General features: G+C 43.5%; 1 protein-coding gene across 1 annotated transcript; it reads left to right on the top strand.

Annotated features, from left to right (window-relative positions):
• The first annotated feature begins 5,329 nt into the window (after positions 1-5,329).
• Positions 5,330-18,107, top strand: LOC136578017 (serine protease 53-like). The gene is made up of 14 exons (XM_066577924.1): positions 5,330-5,431; positions 10,474-10,503; positions 10,860-11,022; positions 12,898-13,190; positions 13,277-13,443; positions 13,537-13,780; positions 14,297-14,447; positions 14,728-14,990; positions 15,088-15,248; positions 15,445-15,673; positions 16,134-16,296; positions 16,377-16,645; positions 17,335-17,477; positions 17,583-18,107. The coding sequence occupies exons 1-14, from the start codon at positions 5,392-5,394 to the stop codon at positions 18,105-18,107; spliced, it is 2,841 nt and encodes a 946-aa protein (XP_066434021.1). The 5' UTR covers positions 5,330-5,391.
• Positions 18,108-19,807: the final 1,700 nt, after the last annotated feature.

Here is a 19,807-nt window from a genome sequence, read left to right as displayed (position 1 = left end):
TAGCAGTTTAGTTGTATGTATGAAGCGGCGCCCCCCAGGACCCGAGCCATCCGATGTAGACCGCGGCAACCCTGGCTCACGCCTCAAACACGCTTCATCCGGCGGTGCTCTAGAAGTGCTGAACGGCTGTGGAGGAAATCGCAAACGTCCGCAGACTTCCTCCACTACAAATTCATGCTCAGAATCTACAACCTCGCCCTCCACCACGCCAAACAAGTCTATTTCAGCTCTCTAGTCTCCTCACTATCGCACAACCCTAAACGGCTCTTTGATACTTTTCACTCCCTTCTCAGCCCTAAACCACAGCCCCCGGTGACGGATCTCAGTGCCGAAGAGCTGGCTGCTTACTCCAAAAAGAATATTGATGACATCCGTCAGGAAATAACTTCCCAATCCCAGACTAGCCCTGACCCTAGTCTTGTCAGCACTGTATCTAGCTCCCGCTCACTGTCTGTACTCAGACCAGCGACAGAGGAAGAAGTCTCCAAATTGCTTTTCTCTGCTCGCCCCACCACCTGCGCTAGGGACCCCCTCCCCTCACACCTCCTCCGTTCCTTCTCCCCAGTGGTCATCTCCCATCTCACCACTATATTCAACCTCTCTCTGACCTCTGGCATCTTTCCCTCTTCTTTCAAACATGCCATCATATCCCCACTGCTAAAGAAGCCGACTCTGGACGCGACTGATGCTGCCAACTACTGACCCATCTCAAACCTCCCCTTCATCTCCAAACTACTAGAACACCTGGTTTAATCCTGCCTTGTAAGCTACCTATCAGAGCACTCACTCCTAGACCCCCTACAGTCTGGCTTCCGACCTCAACACTTGACAGAAACTGCCTTTACAAGGGTATCCAATGACCTACTGACAGCCAAATCGAGGGGCGATTACTCCCTACTGATCCTCCTTGACCTCTCTGCAACATTTGACACTGTTGACCACAAACTCCTCCTCAGTATGCTACGCTCCATTGGCCTAAAGGACATTGCCCTCTCCTGGTTCTCCTCCTAGCTATCTGACCGCTCTTTCAGTGTCTCCTTTGCTGGCTCTACCTCCCCTCCTCTTCCCCTTGCTGTTGGGGTCCCCCAGGGCTCGGTCCTCAGATCCCTCCTCTCCTCTTCCCCTTGCTGTTGGGGTCCCCCAGGGCTCAGTCCTCGGCCCCCTTCTTTTCTCTATCTACACAGCCCCTATTGGACAAACCATCAGGAGATTTGGCCTCCAATACCACCTCTATACTGATGACACCCAGCTATACACCTCTGGTCGTGACATCTCTGCACCTTTACTCCAAAACATCACCGACTGTCTGTCCGCTGTCTCTAACACTATGTCCTCTCTCTACCTAAAACTAAACCTCTCTAAAACTGACTTATTGGTATTTCCACCCTCCACTAACCGACCTCATCCTAACCTCTCCATCTCAGTGTGTGGCGCCACCATAACTTCTAGACAGCTTGCCCGCTGCCTTGGGGTCATATTCGATTCTGATCTCTCTTTTACCCCCTACATCCAATCTCTGGCCCGAACATGTCAGCTGCACCTCAAGAACATCGCAAGAATCCGCTCTTTTCTCACTGTGGACACGTTAAAAACGCTTATTGTTGCCCTCATCCACTCCCGGCTCAATTATTGTAACTCATTGCTGATCGGCCTCCCCTGCACCAGACTCTACCCTCTCCAATCCATCCTGAATGCAGCAGCCAGGCTCATCTTCCTGTCCAGCCGCTACTCGGACGCCTCTGCCCTGTGCCGGTCACTGCACTGGCTGCCCGTTAAATACAGAATTCAATTTAAACTCGCTACCTTCATCCACAAAGCCCTCCACAGTGCAGAGCCCCCCTATATTGCCTCCCTCATCTCAATCCATCAGCCAGCCCGGGCTCTCCGCTCTGCTAACAAAACCAGACTGAGCACCCCTTTAATTCGAACTTCTCATTCCTGCCTCGAAGACTTCTCCAGAACAGCACCGGTCCTCTGGAACGCACTACCAAAGGATACCCGGGCAATCCAGGACTCGCTGAACTTCAGGCGTGCTCTAAAAACGCACCTCTTCAGGGAGGCATACCGCTTTCCCTAAACAAACCCCTCTGTACGCCGCCTGATAACATGCTCCCTGACCTACTGACTGCAATCCCTGCTAGCCATCATAAACCACTCCTGCAGTCATACCGATTCTGCTGTCACACGGCTAAATGTCTGACCATTGTCTATGTGTATATCACCCCTCACTCTCCACCTCGCCATACAGTGCACATCTCCAGCCCCTTTACCTTCTGCATCACCACACTATTTGTAGTATGTAAGCTCGTTGGAGCAGGACCCGCACCCCTATTGTTTCCATCAATTGATTACTATGCAACCGTGGTTTTGTAATGTTTGTACTTTTGTCTTTCTGTATCCCCCGTCTATGTAAGCGCTGCGGAATATGTTGGCGCTATACAAATAAAGATTATTATTATTATTCTCATTTTGTTATTTTTGTCCTCCCCCTTTTCAAGACCTCTAACTGTGCTGTTCTTCTGTGATTTATACATGTTCTAGGACCTTGAATAACGTCACCAGGGGTGGAGCATAAGAATCACACACATACATACTTACAGACAAGTGGTCGTTAGTAGTTTGATGAAGCAGAAAACAACAAGGAATCCAGGAGGGAAGAAAGTATAAAGTACGAACCATCCTGTCCGAGCGATCCACCCATAATAAACAAACAATAGATGCACTGCTTTTTACTATAAGGGTTGCGCCTACGGTCCATTATGTTTTCTATTCACGCTTAGCATTCTGATGCCCTGTTATCTATTGTGACGATACTTGGACTGGCAGCACCCTATTAAATTTCTCACAAAAACTACTTTTCCCCATCCAGGCCACATCCTTATCAAGAGTCGCTTCATGCTTTCTTCCTTCTGGATTCTGTACTCCTTGACTCTTTTGTCTCGTCCATACAGCCATCCAGGCTGGGAGACAGGGGCAGGGTATTGTTTTTAGTTTATCTCTGTTCTTGGAAAGGTTAAACTAGATCTCCTACTGTCTTCTCATTGGCAAAACACTCAAGTAACTGGGGAAATTATAATTTTCTATAAAAGATTTTTGTACACCTTTCATCTTTATGGCCGCTATGCACATTAGATGATTGTGCGAGAACTGTAGTTTTGCAATAGGTGGAAAGCCATAACTTGGAGTCTACTGCTCTAGAACCTCGAAACAAGTTCTACAATATCCTCGGCTTATTCTAGACAGGAACCTCCTGAGCTACAACTCATCATTTTTGAAAATCGGCATGTGATGGCGAGTATAACTTTTCAGCGCCTCTGTTACTCTTATCTTGTATTATCCCGATTGTATGTCAAGGCTTAGGTTATTCATAGTAACGTCCGCGTGATCGACATACAATAAAACATATCATTAAAAAGCATTTCTCAACCATCAACTTTGCAATCAAGAGCTGAAAGAACTGGTTCTTTCCTGATAAAGAATTTTCCCAAGATGCCTTTCTTTTTTCATGACTCACAATAATTCACATATTGGCATTTCTTGTAAATACTGAAGCCAATTTTGTTAAATTTCCTCAATTATAGAAATTTTTGACATTCTTAAAGGATTACTGGGAAAAAACGTTCTCCTCCTGGCTGTAAGATTACACTTCTTCATCACTGTATTTGCCCTTTACCTAATAATCTTATCACCACAATCTGTCTCCTGTATGAAGGCCTCATTAGCTGGAATTTCCAAGTTGCTTTCTTGATGCGTTTCTGGGCTTGAAAACAAAAAATATTGAAATGTGTGCCAAGTTGGTGACCCTTTTGCCTGGCCTTGGACCCCCTGAGAAGCCGGCGCCTCCTTTTTTTTCTATTTTAATGCTAGAAATAATTGAATTCAGCTTAAAGGGGTTGTCCCGAGGCAAAAGTGACATTTTTTTTTCTGCCCAGTCCCCCTTCTAAATCAAACATTACAATGTACATGTGTAAAGAAGGTTTAAAGAAGGTTTCTACTCACCATTCTAGCGTTTCATCAACTTATAAAACTTCTTCCAAAGATGGCCGCTGGTCCTTTCCCAGGGATGCACCGCGGTTTTCTCCCATGGTGCACCGCGGGTCTTCTCCCATGGTGCACCGTGGGCTCTGTGCGGTCCATTGCCGATTCCAGCCTTCTGATTGGCTGGAATCGGCACACGTGACGGGGCGGAGCTATGACGCTTAGAAGGGGCGGAGCCAGAACGCCACTCGTGCCCGGACCGACCAGAAGGGAGAAGACCCTTCTGCGCAAGCGCCTCTAATCGGGCGATTAGACGCTGAAATTAGACGGAGCCATGGAGACAGGGACGCCAGCAACGGAGGGGGTAAGTGAATAACTTCTGTATGGCTCCTATTTAATGCACGATGTATATTACAAAGTGCATTAATATGGCCCTACAGAAGTGCTTAACCCCACTTGCTTTCGCGAGAGGACCCCTTTAATCTTCAATTCACCATATTTGAGTATTTGCAAGATCAGAGCATAATGGGTTGCTTCAAGTTGCATCATTTTGACGCTCTAAAAGAGAACTACACGCAGGTGCGATTGATCGTGGATGGTGGAGATCTACTTGAGAAATGACGAAAAAAACCTAACAAATTACTTTGGTCATCACAGAGCAACAACGCGAGAGATCTTCTACATAGTCACATGCTTATCTGTTTGAGCAGCTTTACTCTGTCAGTCTTGGTATCTTTATGCCATACTCATAGTTCTACCATGTACTGCACCTGGCAAAGGCTAAAATAGGGAAGTTATCCAGAAGAGGACATCATCTAATAACCTACAATCTACATATGGACTTGACCAGCAGTCCTTGAGACCAATGACCCAACGATTGGGGCCGATTATCTTGATGGAAGACACCTCCAGCTAGTCCAATACAATCAAGTATTTGACCTGATTTTGGAAGCAATTGGCTTGTTCTGATTGGCCAAATATACAGGTTTTACTTTGAGCCTTGACCAATTCCCTCCACAAAGATAATTTTCCAACTTGTAAGTAATCAGATGTTCTAGATAAGACAATTAATTCGCCACATACCTGGAGCATGATGTGAACACAGTGATGTAAACCATTATAATTTTCTCTCGGTGCCATAACAATGAGCGCCAAATAAGTGGTCAGAGGAAATCATTAGAGGTGGCGTTGAGCCATCACGTGCAGATAAAGCTGACAGTTATCATGCCAGAGCTCCAAGTGAAAGTGAATCGTCTTAGACATGGAAGCCACATGTCCAGACAAATGATGGAGGAGGAGTAGAGGGTGTGCCTGCACAAAGTTCTATAGGTGTGCCTGCTTCATCTATATATTTATAGCTGCACTGACAGCTAAACTCATGTACGAATACACAGTCATATCTGAAGACGTAGTATGGCCCGGCTGGTGGCCACCCTCGTGTTCTGCAGCATAGGTGAGTGCCACAGACTTGGGCCACTACATGGGGTCAGTATCTAGCGGTCAGTCGGATATAGCATAAAGATTCTATGCTAACACTACACGGACAGTTGTATAATCATACCACCACTTGACCTGAGAGCTTTGGAGAACATTGTATTCCAAGGTGGACCTCTAATCTCATACCAGTTTAGGACTATTGGCATCTTCCAGTGTCATAAGCACAATCTTGGGTCTACCAACTCCTTGTATGGAAGATTAAGCTGAGGTTACTTCAGCAGTGTGACTATCCCATTATTCTTGTACATAGGGGGAAGTATTATAGTAGTTATATTCTTGTACATAGGGGGCAGTACTATAGTAGTTATATTCTTGTACATAGGGGGCAGTATTATAGTAGTTCTATTCTTGTACATAGGAGGCAGTATTATAGTAGTTCTATTCTTGTACATAGGAGGCAGTATTATAGTAGTTATATTCTTGTACATAGGAGGCAGTATTATAGTAGTTATATTCTTGTACATAGGGCGCAGTATTATAGTAGTTCTATTCTTGTACATAGGAGGCAGAATTATAGTAGTATTTCCATTCTTGTACATAGGGGGCAGTATTATAGTAGTTATATTCTTGTACATAGAAGGCAGTATTATAGTAGTTCTATTCTTGTATATAGGGGCAGTATTATAGTAGCTATATTCTTGTACATAGGGGGCAGTATTATAGTAGTTATATTCTTGTACATAGGGGGCAGTATTATAGTAGTTATATTCTTGTACATAGGAGGCAGTATTATAGTAGTTATATTCTTGTACATAGGGGGCAGTATTATAGTAGCTATATTCTTGTACATAGGGGGCAGTATTATAGTAGTTATATTCTTGCACATAGGTGGCAGTATTATAGTAGTTATATTCTTGTACATAGGGGGCAGTATTATAGTAGTTATATTCTTGTACATAGCAGGCAGTATTATAGTAGTTATATTCTTGTACAAGGGAAGCAGTATTATAGTAGTTATATTCTTGTACATAATGGACAGTATTATAGTAGTTATATTCTTGTACATAGGAGCAGGATTATAATAGTTATATTCTTGTACATAGTGGACAGTATTATAGTAGTTATATTCTTGTACATAGGGGACAGTATTATAGTAGTTATATTCTTGTACATAGTGGACAGTATTATAGTAGTTATATTCTTGTACATAGGGGGCAGTATTATAGTAGTTATATTCTTGTACATAGGCGCAGTATTATAGTAGTTATATTCTTGTACATAGGGGACAGTATTATAGTAGTTATATTCTTGTACATAGGGAGGCAGTATTATAGTAGTTATATTCTTGTACATAGTGGACAGTATTATAGTAGTTATATTCTTGTACATAGGGGACAGTATTATAGTAGTTATATTCTTGTACATAGGAGGCAGTATTATAGTAGTTATATTCTTGTACATAGGGGGCAGTATTATAGTAGCTATATTCTTGTACATAGGGGGCAGTATTATAGTAGTTATATTCTTGTACATAGAGGGCAGTATTATAGTAGTTATATTCTTGTACATAGGGAGCAGTAATATAGCAGTTATTTTCTTGTACATAGGGGGCAGTATTATAGTAGTTATATTCGTGTACATAGGGAGCAGTATTATAGTAGTTATAGTCTTGTACATAGAGGGCAGTATTATAGTAGTTATATTCTTGTACACAGAAGCAGTATTATAGTATTTATATTCTTGTACATAGGGGGCAGTATTATAGTAGTTATATTCTTGTACATAGGGGCAGTATTATAGTAGTTATATTCTTGTACATAGGAGCAGTATTATAGTAGTTATATTCTTGTACACAGAAGCAGTATTATAGTATTTATATTCTTGTACATAGGGGGCAGTATTATAGTAGTTATATTCTTGTACATAGGGGCAGTATTATAGTAGTTATATTCTTGTACATAGGAGGCAGTATTATAGTAGTTATATTCTTGTACATAGAAGGCAGTATTATAGTAGTTATATTCTTGTACATAGAGGGCAGTATTATAGTAGTTATATTCTTGTACACAGAAGCAGTATTATAGTATTTATATTCTTGTACATAGGGGGCAGTATTATAGTAGTTATATTCTTGTACATAGGGGCAGTATTATAGTAGTTATATTCTTGTACATAGGAGCAGTATTATAGTAGTTATATTCTTGTACACAGAAGCAGTATTATAGTATTTATATTCTTGTACATAGGGGGCAGTATTATAGTAGTTATATTCTTGTACATAGGGGCAGTATTATAGTAGTTATATTCTTGTACATAGGAGGCAGTATTATAGTAGTTATATTCTTGTACATAGGGAGCAGCATTATAGTAATTATATTCTTGTATATAAGGGGCAGTATTATATTAGTTATTTTCTTGTACATAGCAGACAGTATTATAGTAGTTATATTCTTGTACATAGTGGGCAGTATTATAGTAGTTATATTCTTGTACATAGGGAGCAGTATTATAGTAGTTATATACTTGTTCATTGGAGGCAGTATTACAGTAGTTATATTCTTGTACATAGGGGCAGTATGATAGTAGTTATATTTTTGTACAAAGGGGGCAGTATTATAGTAGTTATATACTTGTACATAGGGGCGGTATTACAGTAGTTATATTCTTGTACATAGGAGCAGTATTATAGTAGTTCTAATCTTGTACATAGGAGGCAGTATTAGGCCTTAGTCACACGGGCGTAAATACGCGCATAAAAACCCACTGGCGTTTTTACGCGTGTATATACGCGTGTAAAAACGCACCTACAAAAGATAGAACATATTGGTGGCAATGGACATGGTCACGCGGTTTTTTTACGCGAGTATATACGCGCGTATATACGCGCGCATTTACGCCCGTGTGACTAAGGCCTTATAGTAGTTATATTCTTGTACATAAGGGCAGTATTATAGTAGTTATATTCTTGTACATAGGGGCAGTATTATAGTAGTTATATTCTTGTACATAGGAGCAGTATTACAGTAGTTATATTCTTGTACATAAGGGGCAGTATTATAGTAGTTATATTCTTGTACATAGGGGACAGTATTATAGTAGTTCTAATCTTGTACATAGGGGTAGTATTATAGTAGTTATATTATTGTACATAGGGGGCAGTATTATAGTAGTTATATTATTGTACATAGGGGGCAGTATTATAGTAGTTCTAATCTTGTACATAGGGGTAGTATTATAGTAGTTATATTATTGTACATAACAGACAATATCTTGTGATCAATGAAGATGCATAGGGCAGATTCTCAGTTTGCGTTTTCTATAGATTTGCCCTTGGCTGTGTCTAAAGTTGCAGTCATTTACATAATCTACACACATGAAGGAACACGTTCTGCTTCTCCCTATTCCAGTCACTCATGTAGATGTTTTCAAGCAACTGTGACACCGTTATTCAGATTGTACACACAGTGACGGTTTAGAGTGACGCAGGTAGAATCACTCTGTCGGTGGCATCGGATGACTGCTGCCAAGATACAGAACTGACTACAACAACTGGTTAAAGGCAGCTGGCCATAGTGATCATTGCTGTAATCACAGAACAGGAGCAGATGCTACACGTGAGACCCAGTGTACAGGATTAGAGAAGTGTCACTATGTAGGGTCTACACTGAATTACCTCTTTATAATAGACTCTGTATGCCCTCTCACGATTGGCGCCTCCCTGTATGGAGATTCTCCCCATGACCCCGGAGGGCAGCATAAAATCACGTGACAAGTTTTCCGTGGATCAGTTTCAGTGTGAAGCCACATTAGATGGGAGAATCTAGTGATCTGAGTGACTTCCAACGAGGCCGGTCATTGGTGCTAGACTAGCCGGGACCAGAATTTGCCGCAAGCAATGAACCCATCAAGCAATATGGCTGCCATCACATCTTTCCCACACTAGCTTATCTTGAATGATTGTTTTTAAGGGCTCAAGGAAAGTTGGGTGACATCTGCTGTGATGGCGGCCATACTGGTTGCTCTTAAATACAATCATCCTGCAGTCTCAGCACTGTGCGCACGCTTTGGTGCCATCCCCAGTGTGGGACTTGTCTAGACAGGGATATGAGCTGCCGGGAGCAGGAACATGCACCATTAAGTACGGTATAAGTAGGTGTGACATTGTGTTCCCGATCCCGGCCTCCTTCAGGCGTCAGGGTGTGGTCCTTCCAGAAAATAATTATCAGGCAGCAGAACCTTGATTCATGACTGTAGGATTGACTCTCTACTAGTGACAATGGATGCATATATCTGCATCGGAGCCAGTAGAGAGGTCACAGTGCCGAGCGGCAGTGAGTCACCAAAGCAGCCATGGGCACTGATACTAGAGAAGTGACTCAGGGGCCTTGGTGGGGTCCACATGGCCATAACATAGGTAAATTAGCAAAAACTGGCAACTCAATGGCTGAAACACGATTACTTGCAACATTTTCATGACTTGTCATTGTTGCAGCAATTATAACTTTTAATGCCTCTCTGGGGTCCCTGATGCAAATGTATTTAAGTATTGATCATTGCTACTGTTGTGTCCACAAGATCTGACTATGTAGCTATATGGTGGTCATTGACAATAATTACCTATCAAAGCGCTTAGTGATAGTAGGCTGCTGAAGTCTGGTAATGATTCCAAAAAATACACAACAATTCATCGGTTATTAACACCAACAACAACTAACTAAAACTAAGACGGGAAAGTTTAGATGACTATAAGTTTTATCACTCAGTGTCAGGCAGCTGCTGCTAAGGCTGATAAAATGCATAAAAAAGAGCACATCGTTAAGGGACAATATAGAAGAGTTGGACAGATCTGAGACATACTAGTGACCTTGATACTTAAAGGGGAAATGCAGCTAAAAATGATCGTCTGCCGTGTCTTAGATGTACAAATGAGTACGTGATATTTTTGTTACTATGGTGGACTTTCTGCAGAAAATTTATATTACTGTGGGTGGAATGATTTTATTTACAAAAAGTTGTAAAGCAGAAATACAAATGATCCCAATCTGTCTCTTCCCACAGTGCTCCAGACTGCAGCGGGCACAACCGCAGGTAAGAGAGAGCGAACCAGATACCTATGTATAGAATATAGACATAGAAGCAACTGCAATACACATACACAGCAGACCCCATCTATCAAACTTTGACGGCCTGTCGTAAGGATATGCCATCAGTCTTCTAGAGATAAAAAAGTCATGTGACAACCACTGCTATAACACAGAACTGTTCTCAGAGCAGTTGTCACTTCCCTTCCCCCACTCCTCTTGGCACCATCTATAACATAAAATTGTCTTCATTGTGTATCAGTGATTCCTGCAGCAGTGATCTTCATAGGTCAATGGAATCAGGATCACCCATGATCACCCTGCACCGTCCATCCTTCTCACTTGTCCCTGTTTGCATTGCAGTCTGCGGGAGGCCGGGATTGCGTGCCAGGATCTATGGTGGAACCGATGCAGCCCCGGGGGAATGGCCGTGGCATGCAACTCTGAGCTACAATGGGAAACCAAATTGTGGAGGAAGCCTAATCTCCGATAAATGGCTTCTTACCGCTGCTCACTGCTTTGACAAGTAAGTAAAAGGAAAGAAGAGAAAAACATTTCTTAATGAAAGGGGGTCCGAAAGAAAATATCAACATGAGTGGCCTGGAATTAGTTCACCCTTCAACCCTGGAGGTCCTAGTTCTTCCCTATTGTAGGACACACTCTGGTCCCTTTATCCATTCTGTGCACGGGAGGAGGATAAATCCCCAGGTGAACAGGGATGGGAACTTCCTAAGCCGGGGCCATTTCCCTCCATTGGTCCACAACTATTGTAGGGGCTGGACCATATATAAGCACAATCCTTGAGTTTGGCCAGTGTTTCTGCCCCAAAAGTCCAAAACGTTCACCAAGTATTTTAAGAGAAACAAATATTTAGCATCTAAGGTCCATCAGTGGATCTCAAGAACCTTTAGTCTTTCTAGTCAAAAACTGCTTAAGCCACTCATTCCTCCTACAAGGGATTGGAAAGATGCTGAACAAGTGCCGAGCAGTCGTTCACACAAGCTTTTTTTGCGACTGATCCAATTTTATTAAAGATGGAAATCAGAAAAGATCTATAAGCTTTTTGCTTACATCCATTTTTCACCATGTGGTGGTTCTTCAATGAAAGTGGCTCAGTGGTTAGCACTGTTGCTTTGCAAATGCTAGGGTCCTAGGTTCAAATTTCATCAAAGGCAACATGAATTTGGAAAAACTCCATACAGCCATCACCCTTGGTCAGATTTGAACCCACAACACCTGCACAGCAAACCAACAGTGCTAATAACTGAGCCACCATGCTTGAGAAGAATAAACACAATGAGAACATACAACCTTCATGCAGATGTTGTCCATAGTCAAACATGAACCTAGAACCCCAGTGTTACAAGGCAATAGTGCTAAGGACTGAGCCACCATGCTTGTTCTTCTGTGTTTCTTCCCTAGAGGAGGGGGAAAACAAAGAGAATGTACAAAGTCCATACAGATGTTGTCTTTGGTTAAATTGGAACCTAGGAATCCAGTGTAGTAAGGCAAGACTGGTAATGATTTAGCCACCATGCTTTTTCTCATTTTTCTTCTTCTTTTTCCTCCTTCTCCAGAGGAGAAGGAAAGAAAAAAGTGAAGGTGAAGGAGGAGAATAAGATCTTCTCCTCCGGAGAATGAAGAAGCAGGATGAGGAAGGAGCTTGGTGTCTCAGTGGCTAGAACTGCTGCCTTAATACTGGGGTTCTAGGTTCACATCTATGGACAACATCTGCATGGAGGTTGTATGTTCTCATTGTGGGTTTTTCCTTGAGCATGCTAGCTCAGTCATTTGCATTGCTGCCTAGAATGCTGAAGTTACAGGTTCAAATCTGAGCAAGGGGGATGGCTATGCTAGGTTTTAAAATGTTTATTGTCGCCTTTGATGAGATTTGAACCCCGGACCCCAATCAATATTGCAAGACAGCAGTGCTAACCACTGAGCTGTATTCTTTGGAGAGGCTTCCCCCCCCCCCCCCCAAAAAAAACCTGGAAATGAAAACGTTTTTTTTTCAAGTTCCACCCCCCCCACCCCCACCACCCATTGAGTGCAATGCAATAAAAAAAGGATCCACCTGTGTTTCACTTCTTTAACTGGAAACAATAGTGCAGCAGACTGCGCTTTTGATCCAGTGTAAAAACTGGAATGGAGATGGAAAATACAGAAGGGATTGATACTAAAGACCTTATACTTCAATACATTTCTATGGCCTTGAAAACAGAAGTGCTTTCTTTCTGTTTTGCTTTTTTTCCATGATAGATCAGCGAAATGGAAATGGAACTGCTAGTGTGAGCCAGAAATAGGCGCAAACCCCATATGATTCTCTTCGGACTGCTTTGGTTGAGTACTCACTTGTAACATTGACTGCTGTTGACATGTTGACTTTCTTTTTTATTTTAAGTACAGCTGTGGATATTAAACGGGACCCCACACTATGGAGAGTCCACCTGGGCTTCACCAAAATGGGATACATTCCAGAAGAAAGCTCAGCAGTCACCGTTATGCTATCTAGGATCGTGATACATGACGACTATACCAACTACGTCCAAGGCCATGACATTGCCCTGGTGGAGCTGTCCCAACCTGTAAATTTTACAAGGTTTATTTCTCCTGTTTGCCTCCCAGAGAACACCCACCGATTCCACTTTCGCAGCACCTGCTATGCAACTGGCCTTGAAGATGTTCCAGAAGGTGGTGAGTACAATTTTGAGAGGATAGGAAGGAGCCTGTTCCTCATATTTGTCAACTGTTATTACATGACCCCTCTTCTTTTCCCACAGTGCCCTTGGATAGCAAGAGGTCACTGAAGAAAGTTCCCCAAACCCTGATTGGCTGGAGAACATGTAACTGCATCTACAATGCTCAGATGAGACCAGAAGTGTCCAACCCTGCCAAGCCCAGCATGTTTTGTATGATGGAGACTCATGGAGAAAAAGGTCCTTGTCTGGCAAGTACAGATAACTGCTCTCATGTCATCATGACTAGGTACCATGATAAGATGTGGTTACTCATGGTCCCTCTCATGTCCTGTGTGTCTTAGGGTGACTCTGGGGGTCCCGTGGTCTGCAATGAAGATGGAGTCTGGTTCCTTGCTGGAGCCATCAGCTTTTCTCAAGGTTGTCACCTGAAAGATAGTCCCACCATCGTCACTTCTGCATCCTTCTATCAAGACTGGATCCAGCAGTGGACGGACTCTTCTGTAACCTTCGCCCCTCAGTCCATTAATGTCACCGATGATGTGGACAATGACACTTGCAGTGACCTCCTCAGTAATCTGACCTCAGGTAACCTCTAGGACTGGACATACTTAAAGGCTTCTCAAGATCTAGACTCTCGGCAAGGTACCTATAGAGATAGAAAACTGTAACATCACTTAATTTAGAGGTCCAAACTTGTTAAAGGTCAGCAAAGCCAACCAGAGCAAACCATGTGCTGAATGGTGCAGAATATACAGTATATCAGGATATATAATACTGATGATGTCACCAATGCCATAATGGAAGAATGGACAAATATATCACTACTTGGACCTATTTTATACTAAAGAAGTAAGATGATATTTTTTGGAAAAAAAAACAAAACATCAAATTACATCATATGTTATACTCTAGTCATATCCAGAGTTCCTTTTTTAATTATCCTGGTTTCCTGCTATTTCAACAGCTTTAGAAATTCAAATCTCACTGTTAGCCCCTGCTGGTTCATTGCCCAAAACATCATCATTACTACCTTGACTTGATTACTAAATGACTACATTGATAAACGTTCTGCATAAGCTATCTCTAATTGTCTTTCTCAAGGTTGTGGATTTTCAAACATTGATACTTCAGGCTCAGTAAGTCCCGGGCCATGGCCATGGCAGGTAGACCTGTGGAAAGATGATCGAAGAGTCTGCGGAGGAGCTCTGATCTCAACCACCTGGGTTATAACAGCGGCACAATGCTTTGTGGGGTGAGACAATCCTCAATTATAGACAAAGGGTGAAGGAAGGGTAAAATTAGATGGAAGAAAAAGAACATGTGAGATCCTTGGAGGTGGTGGATATATGGGAAATGTATTAGTTCTGGGAAATGAAATATGAAAGGTAGGAAAAAGGAATATGAACTCGTAGACTGGGAAACAAGAGTCATTGTAGCAAGATGGTGAAATTACAGGGCAATCATGCTGTATCCTTGTTTGAGTCTTTACTGAGTTTTGCTTTTGGCTCCATGTCTCCCTTCCGGTCACACAGTCCAGACTCTTCAGATTCTCCATCAGATTGGTCGGTTACTATAGCCTCCGGGACACAAGCCATGTGGCAGTTCCCCGTGCAGAAGATCAGTGTTCATGGGTCTTACATCACTCCACAACAGGGCAACAATGTGGCCCTTGTCCAGCTTTCCATACCGGCACCTGTAGGACCCTACACCGCACCAATCTGCGTTCCCAAGTCTTCCCACAACATTTCATATAACTCCTCATGTTGGTTCAGTGGTAATGACTATCAGCAACCAGGTGAGATACTCTGGTTCTTATAAGGATCTCGACCAGGAGGATGTTGCACTCAGTACCCCATTCTTAGTTCCGATCAGTTTTCTGTTGCATTCTGCAGATGCAACCATGCACCCTTCTCGCGGCATAAAGATGGATCTGGTTGGCCCGAACCAATGCAACTGCATCTACAGTCATCCAAAGTCTGACAGTCCCAGTGTCTCCATACTGCCTGGTATGATATGTGCCACCAGGCAGAAGGCCATAGGGGACCAGTGTCTGGTAAGTGTAGTAGTGGGGTACTATAATGTTGTGATCATGAAGTAGCCCCCCAGTTGGAGGAGGAATGAATAGCAAGTTCAGAGGGCCCTTGGTGGTCGATAAGAGTCATTACATGACTGTAATGATCATCAGAAGTTGGAGTAGTCTTGTAACTTGTTTTAATTAAATAACTAATTTTCCAGTACTTTCTTGGCAGAGAGATTTTGGGGGACCCCTGGCCTGTAAGGAGAATAAGACCTGGTTCTTGATTGGAGTACAAAGCTTTGGAGGAGGCTGTGATACTTTACTTCCTGAGGTGTTTACTGACCTCACACAACATGAACGTTGGATATTCCAGCAGACACGAGATGACCTCTTCCGCTCACAGCTGAACAATCAGCCGGCACAAATGGATACTGAGAGATGCTCATTTAATAGCTCAAGAGGTAAAGAGCAATCAGGCCTATTACACATGTGCCCAATGTGAGACTTTAGACCGAGGATACATCATTACTCTCCTAGTAGAAGTTGTGACATCAATACTTTACCACTATACTGTAGCTCATGTCATAGTCTCCCTCACTACACAATGACATAATTGCCACCAGCAATACTCTAGCCAGCTGATTATCATGACATCACTAGTCTCCTGCTATGCCCTTATGACATCGTTACTCTAGTATGACATCACAATTCTTTCTAAGAGTGATGACATTGCTACTCCTGTTACAAAAAATAATTACAGCTTAGCCAAAAATGATGACATCACAACTCTAAGTTTATTTAATAATGCTGTAACTTTAGGCTATAAGTCATGACATCACAATTTAATTTACATCACTATTCTGTGATTCTCTAAAAGCACAAATGATAACATCACTCCTCCATTATAATTGTGTGTTGCAGCTTGTGGGCGCTCAGTCACTCCCCCCAACCCTGGCTCTATTGATGATCTCACAGGGAAGACATGGCCGTGGCAGATTAGTTTACGGCTGTATGGTTCCCACGTCTGCTCTGGTGTCCTGATTGCTGAAACCTGGTTCCTCGTCGCCGCTCACTGTATGCCCAGGTATTACAGGACAGGTGGTTATGGGTAGACTGATTCTACATAGTGCCAACCTAGTGCTCACACATGGCTTTTCACTTTAGGTATATCTCCATCAGTGATTACACAGTATCACTGTCCAGTCAACTCCAGGGTGGGCCCGATTCCCGAGAGGTGATACGTAAGATCAAGAGAGTGGTGCCCCACCCAGGATACAAGATGAAGACTGGAGACAATGACCTGGCTCTGGTGGAGATGTTCTATGGAATCACGTTCAGTGACTACATCCTGCCTATTTGTCTACCACATGACCAGTCTCTACTTCTGCCCTCTAGATGTTGGGTCAGTGGCTGGGGAAGACTGTACCCCTCAGGTAGAACACTACACTGCAGCACAGAGTAGCACTAAAAATAATGATTAGCTATTGTGTCCAGACTTGGGAAACCTAAGGAATATTTATGTGGCTATAATCTCAGGTTCTCAACCACCACTGAAGTATTGAAGCCTTGGCCAGGAGATGCCCCTATGCAATAGGATTTTTATTTGACAAATGCCATCAAACAACATTATACCTGTGAAGACTGTTTGACCCAATGCCTACTGCTTGTCAGGTGAACCGCACATCTGGCAGGTCAACCTTATCCTGAGAGCTCCTATTGCTTCTTCTAAGACAAGTCTGGTAGAGATGCACTATAGCCAGGACCAGCCCTGGTCGTATATGGGCCCTTGAGTGGCCAGGTTACAGGGGATGCACTGCTCACATCACCCTTGGCTTGATAAGTGTAGAGCATGTTTGGCCATAAAGTAAAAGACCCACAAATCTAAAATGCTCTAGCATGGGTCCAGGTTTCCTTGGTTAAAGCAGTTATACATATATGTATATTTTTCTTAACGTCATACCTTACCGATCCTCTGCCCCTCCAGTTCTAACACTTCTCAGGTCTCCAGTTGCTTTCCACTTTCTGGCCTTTTCTCAATATGGACATCTGACCTCTGCAGTCAATCACTAGCTGATATTCTTCTTAGATATCATTTATTGACCCATATCCTTCTGTTATCCAGACAGCGTCTCCTTCCCCCCACCTTTGAGACATTTGGAGGGCTCTCTTTTGGACGCCAAGAATTGTGGAGCTCAAGAAAACATTATAGAGAGTGGAGGACAACTGTGCATAGCCGCTAAAAGAGACAGCACACTGACGTGCCTGGTATGTACATAAAGAATTGAGGGAGATTAAGGGAACAGAAAAAAGAAATTCTAAAAAAAAAAATTACAAATCATGACCACCGTCTATTAACTTCATTGCCAACAGATGGATTCTAGTGCAATACTTGTATGCCAACCAAAGCCTCATGGTCCCTGGTTCTTGTATGGTATGACCAGCCAAAGTTCTCCACCCAAGAAGAATTCATGCCCTGGAAACTTTACCACAATCTTGCCCAAACTGTCCTGGATCCGAGAAGTGATTCCCAAGAATGACCTCAGCTACTTGGATAGTAATAAGACGATCCCAGATGCAGGACATAATGACTCAGTGCCCTCTGCCAACACAACAATTGTTCCACCGCTGAGCAGCACAACACTGATCTCACACACTGACAATACCACCCAAGCCAATGACACTACCAAGACAACAAGTGCCTGCCCAGGTAACAACATTACAGATGAAGTCACATGTCCTGGATACACAACAGCCACCCCCCACATTATGAGCTCCACCACTGTAGATTGGAACCAACAAAACAACTCAACAACGGGTTCCCGTGCAGAATCCTTGTGGTGGAACAGGTCTACACATTGTCTTCTCCTCTTCCTGAGCCTTGGCTTCTGCTTATAAGGACCTTCAAAGACTGGAAGACGTACAGCTGGTTTCTGAGACCCCCAAGCAGTAGTAGTACCCCACCTATCATGAGAAGTGGCACTGCCAAGCATCTTTCAGACACTAAATTTCCACAGGTCTTTCTGGAGGATGGAATCATTAAACATGAAGTTCTTATACTACAGATGACCACCAATCATCAGTGTAGATGCATATATTATTACTTAGGGTTTGTAGGCTATTCTAAGGAGAGTGTGTATATACTTAATACCTCATCTGGGGGGTACCGTAATGCAGATTTGTAATTTTAAGTGATTTCATACAGCTGTGGCAGCAATTGCGTAAACACGGGCCAACTGGTATTACAATCGCGCTTTTGTTTATATTTCTTCTTCATCTTCTAACCCTACCTTTATTCCTTCCTGTATGCTTCAGGCAAACACTTCCTTTCTGAATGACCACCAGCTACTTGTAAGGTGACAGGAAGTTCTTTTTGCTGTTCAGTAGACTTTTAGGCCCCTCCCATGAACAGGGAGTAAGGCTTGGCTTTTAGGCCAGCTACAGGAACTGTACTTTATGAGTTTTCATGCAACATTTCATAAGTCAGAGATTTCATTTGTGATTATAATTGATTGCAAATCATTGTAGGATACAACAGCGGTTATTATGAGCAGTAGGATGCTGGGTTTACATATCACCACTGCTCTGTAATGTTATACTGATGCTTCATGGTCATTTGGCCACTAGGTGGCACTGCTGTATAATTTCTATAGTATATATGTGACATTCTGCCTAGATTATATTTTAGTGATAGATGTATGTATCACACATATAGCAGCTGGGGGAGCCCAGAATTTGAGGGACATTCAGCTCAAGTTGTTTCTATTTCTCTTCTCTGGTGGGTGGCACATTTTCACTGTAACTCTGTACCACCACCCCAAATCATCCTGTCATTTTCCTACACTGAAAAAATGATAAATATTTGTGTAAGTAATAAAAAAAATGTAAATAAAATTCAGCTTTATGAATATTTTCAAGATTTCTCCTCCAGCATTGCGATATTATCCTGTCTTTGATTACGTCCCAATACAATATGTAGGGGTGTAAAGTTCTGAGAAATATAACAGAGGAGGGACTTAGCCCTTCAGGGGAGGGGGGGGGATGCAGCCTCTTCAGAGGAGGAGGGACTCAGCCCCTTCAGAGGAGGAGGGGACTCAGCCCCTTCAGAGGAGGGGGGGACTCAGCCCCTTCAGGGGAGGGGGGGACTCAGCCCCTTCAGGGGAGGGGGGGGACTCAGCCCCTTCAGGGGAGGGGGGGACTCAGCCCCTTCAGGGGAGGGGGGGACTCAGCCCCTTCAGAGGAGGGGGGGGGACTCAGCCCCTTCAGAGGGGGGGGGGGGGGACTCAGCCCCTTCAGAGGGGGGGGGGGACTCAGCCCCTTCAGGAGGAGGGGGGGACTCAGCCCCTTCAGGAGGAGGGGGGGACTCAGCCCCTTCAGGAGGAGGGGGGACTCAGCCCCTTCAGGAGGAGGGGGGACTCAGCCCCTTCAGGAGGAGGGGGGACTCAGCCCCTTCAGAGGAGGGGGGACTCAGCCCCTTCAGAGGAGGGGGGACTCAGCCCCTTCAGAGGAGGGGGGACTCAGCCTCTTCAGAGGAGGGACTCAGCCCCTTCAGAGGAGGGGGGACTCAGCCCATTCAGAGGAGGGGGGACTGACTCAGC

The sequence above is a fragment of the Eleutherodactylus coqui genome, chromosome 8 (assembly GCF_035609145.1).
Source record: "Eleutherodactylus coqui strain aEleCoq1 chromosome 8, aEleCoq1.hap1, whole genome shotgun sequence".
Taxonomy (NCBI): domain Eukaryota; kingdom Metazoa; phylum Chordata; class Amphibia; order Anura; family Eleutherodactylidae; genus Eleutherodactylus; species Eleutherodactylus coqui.
This window is presented reverse-complemented; position numbering and strand designations above follow the sequence as displayed.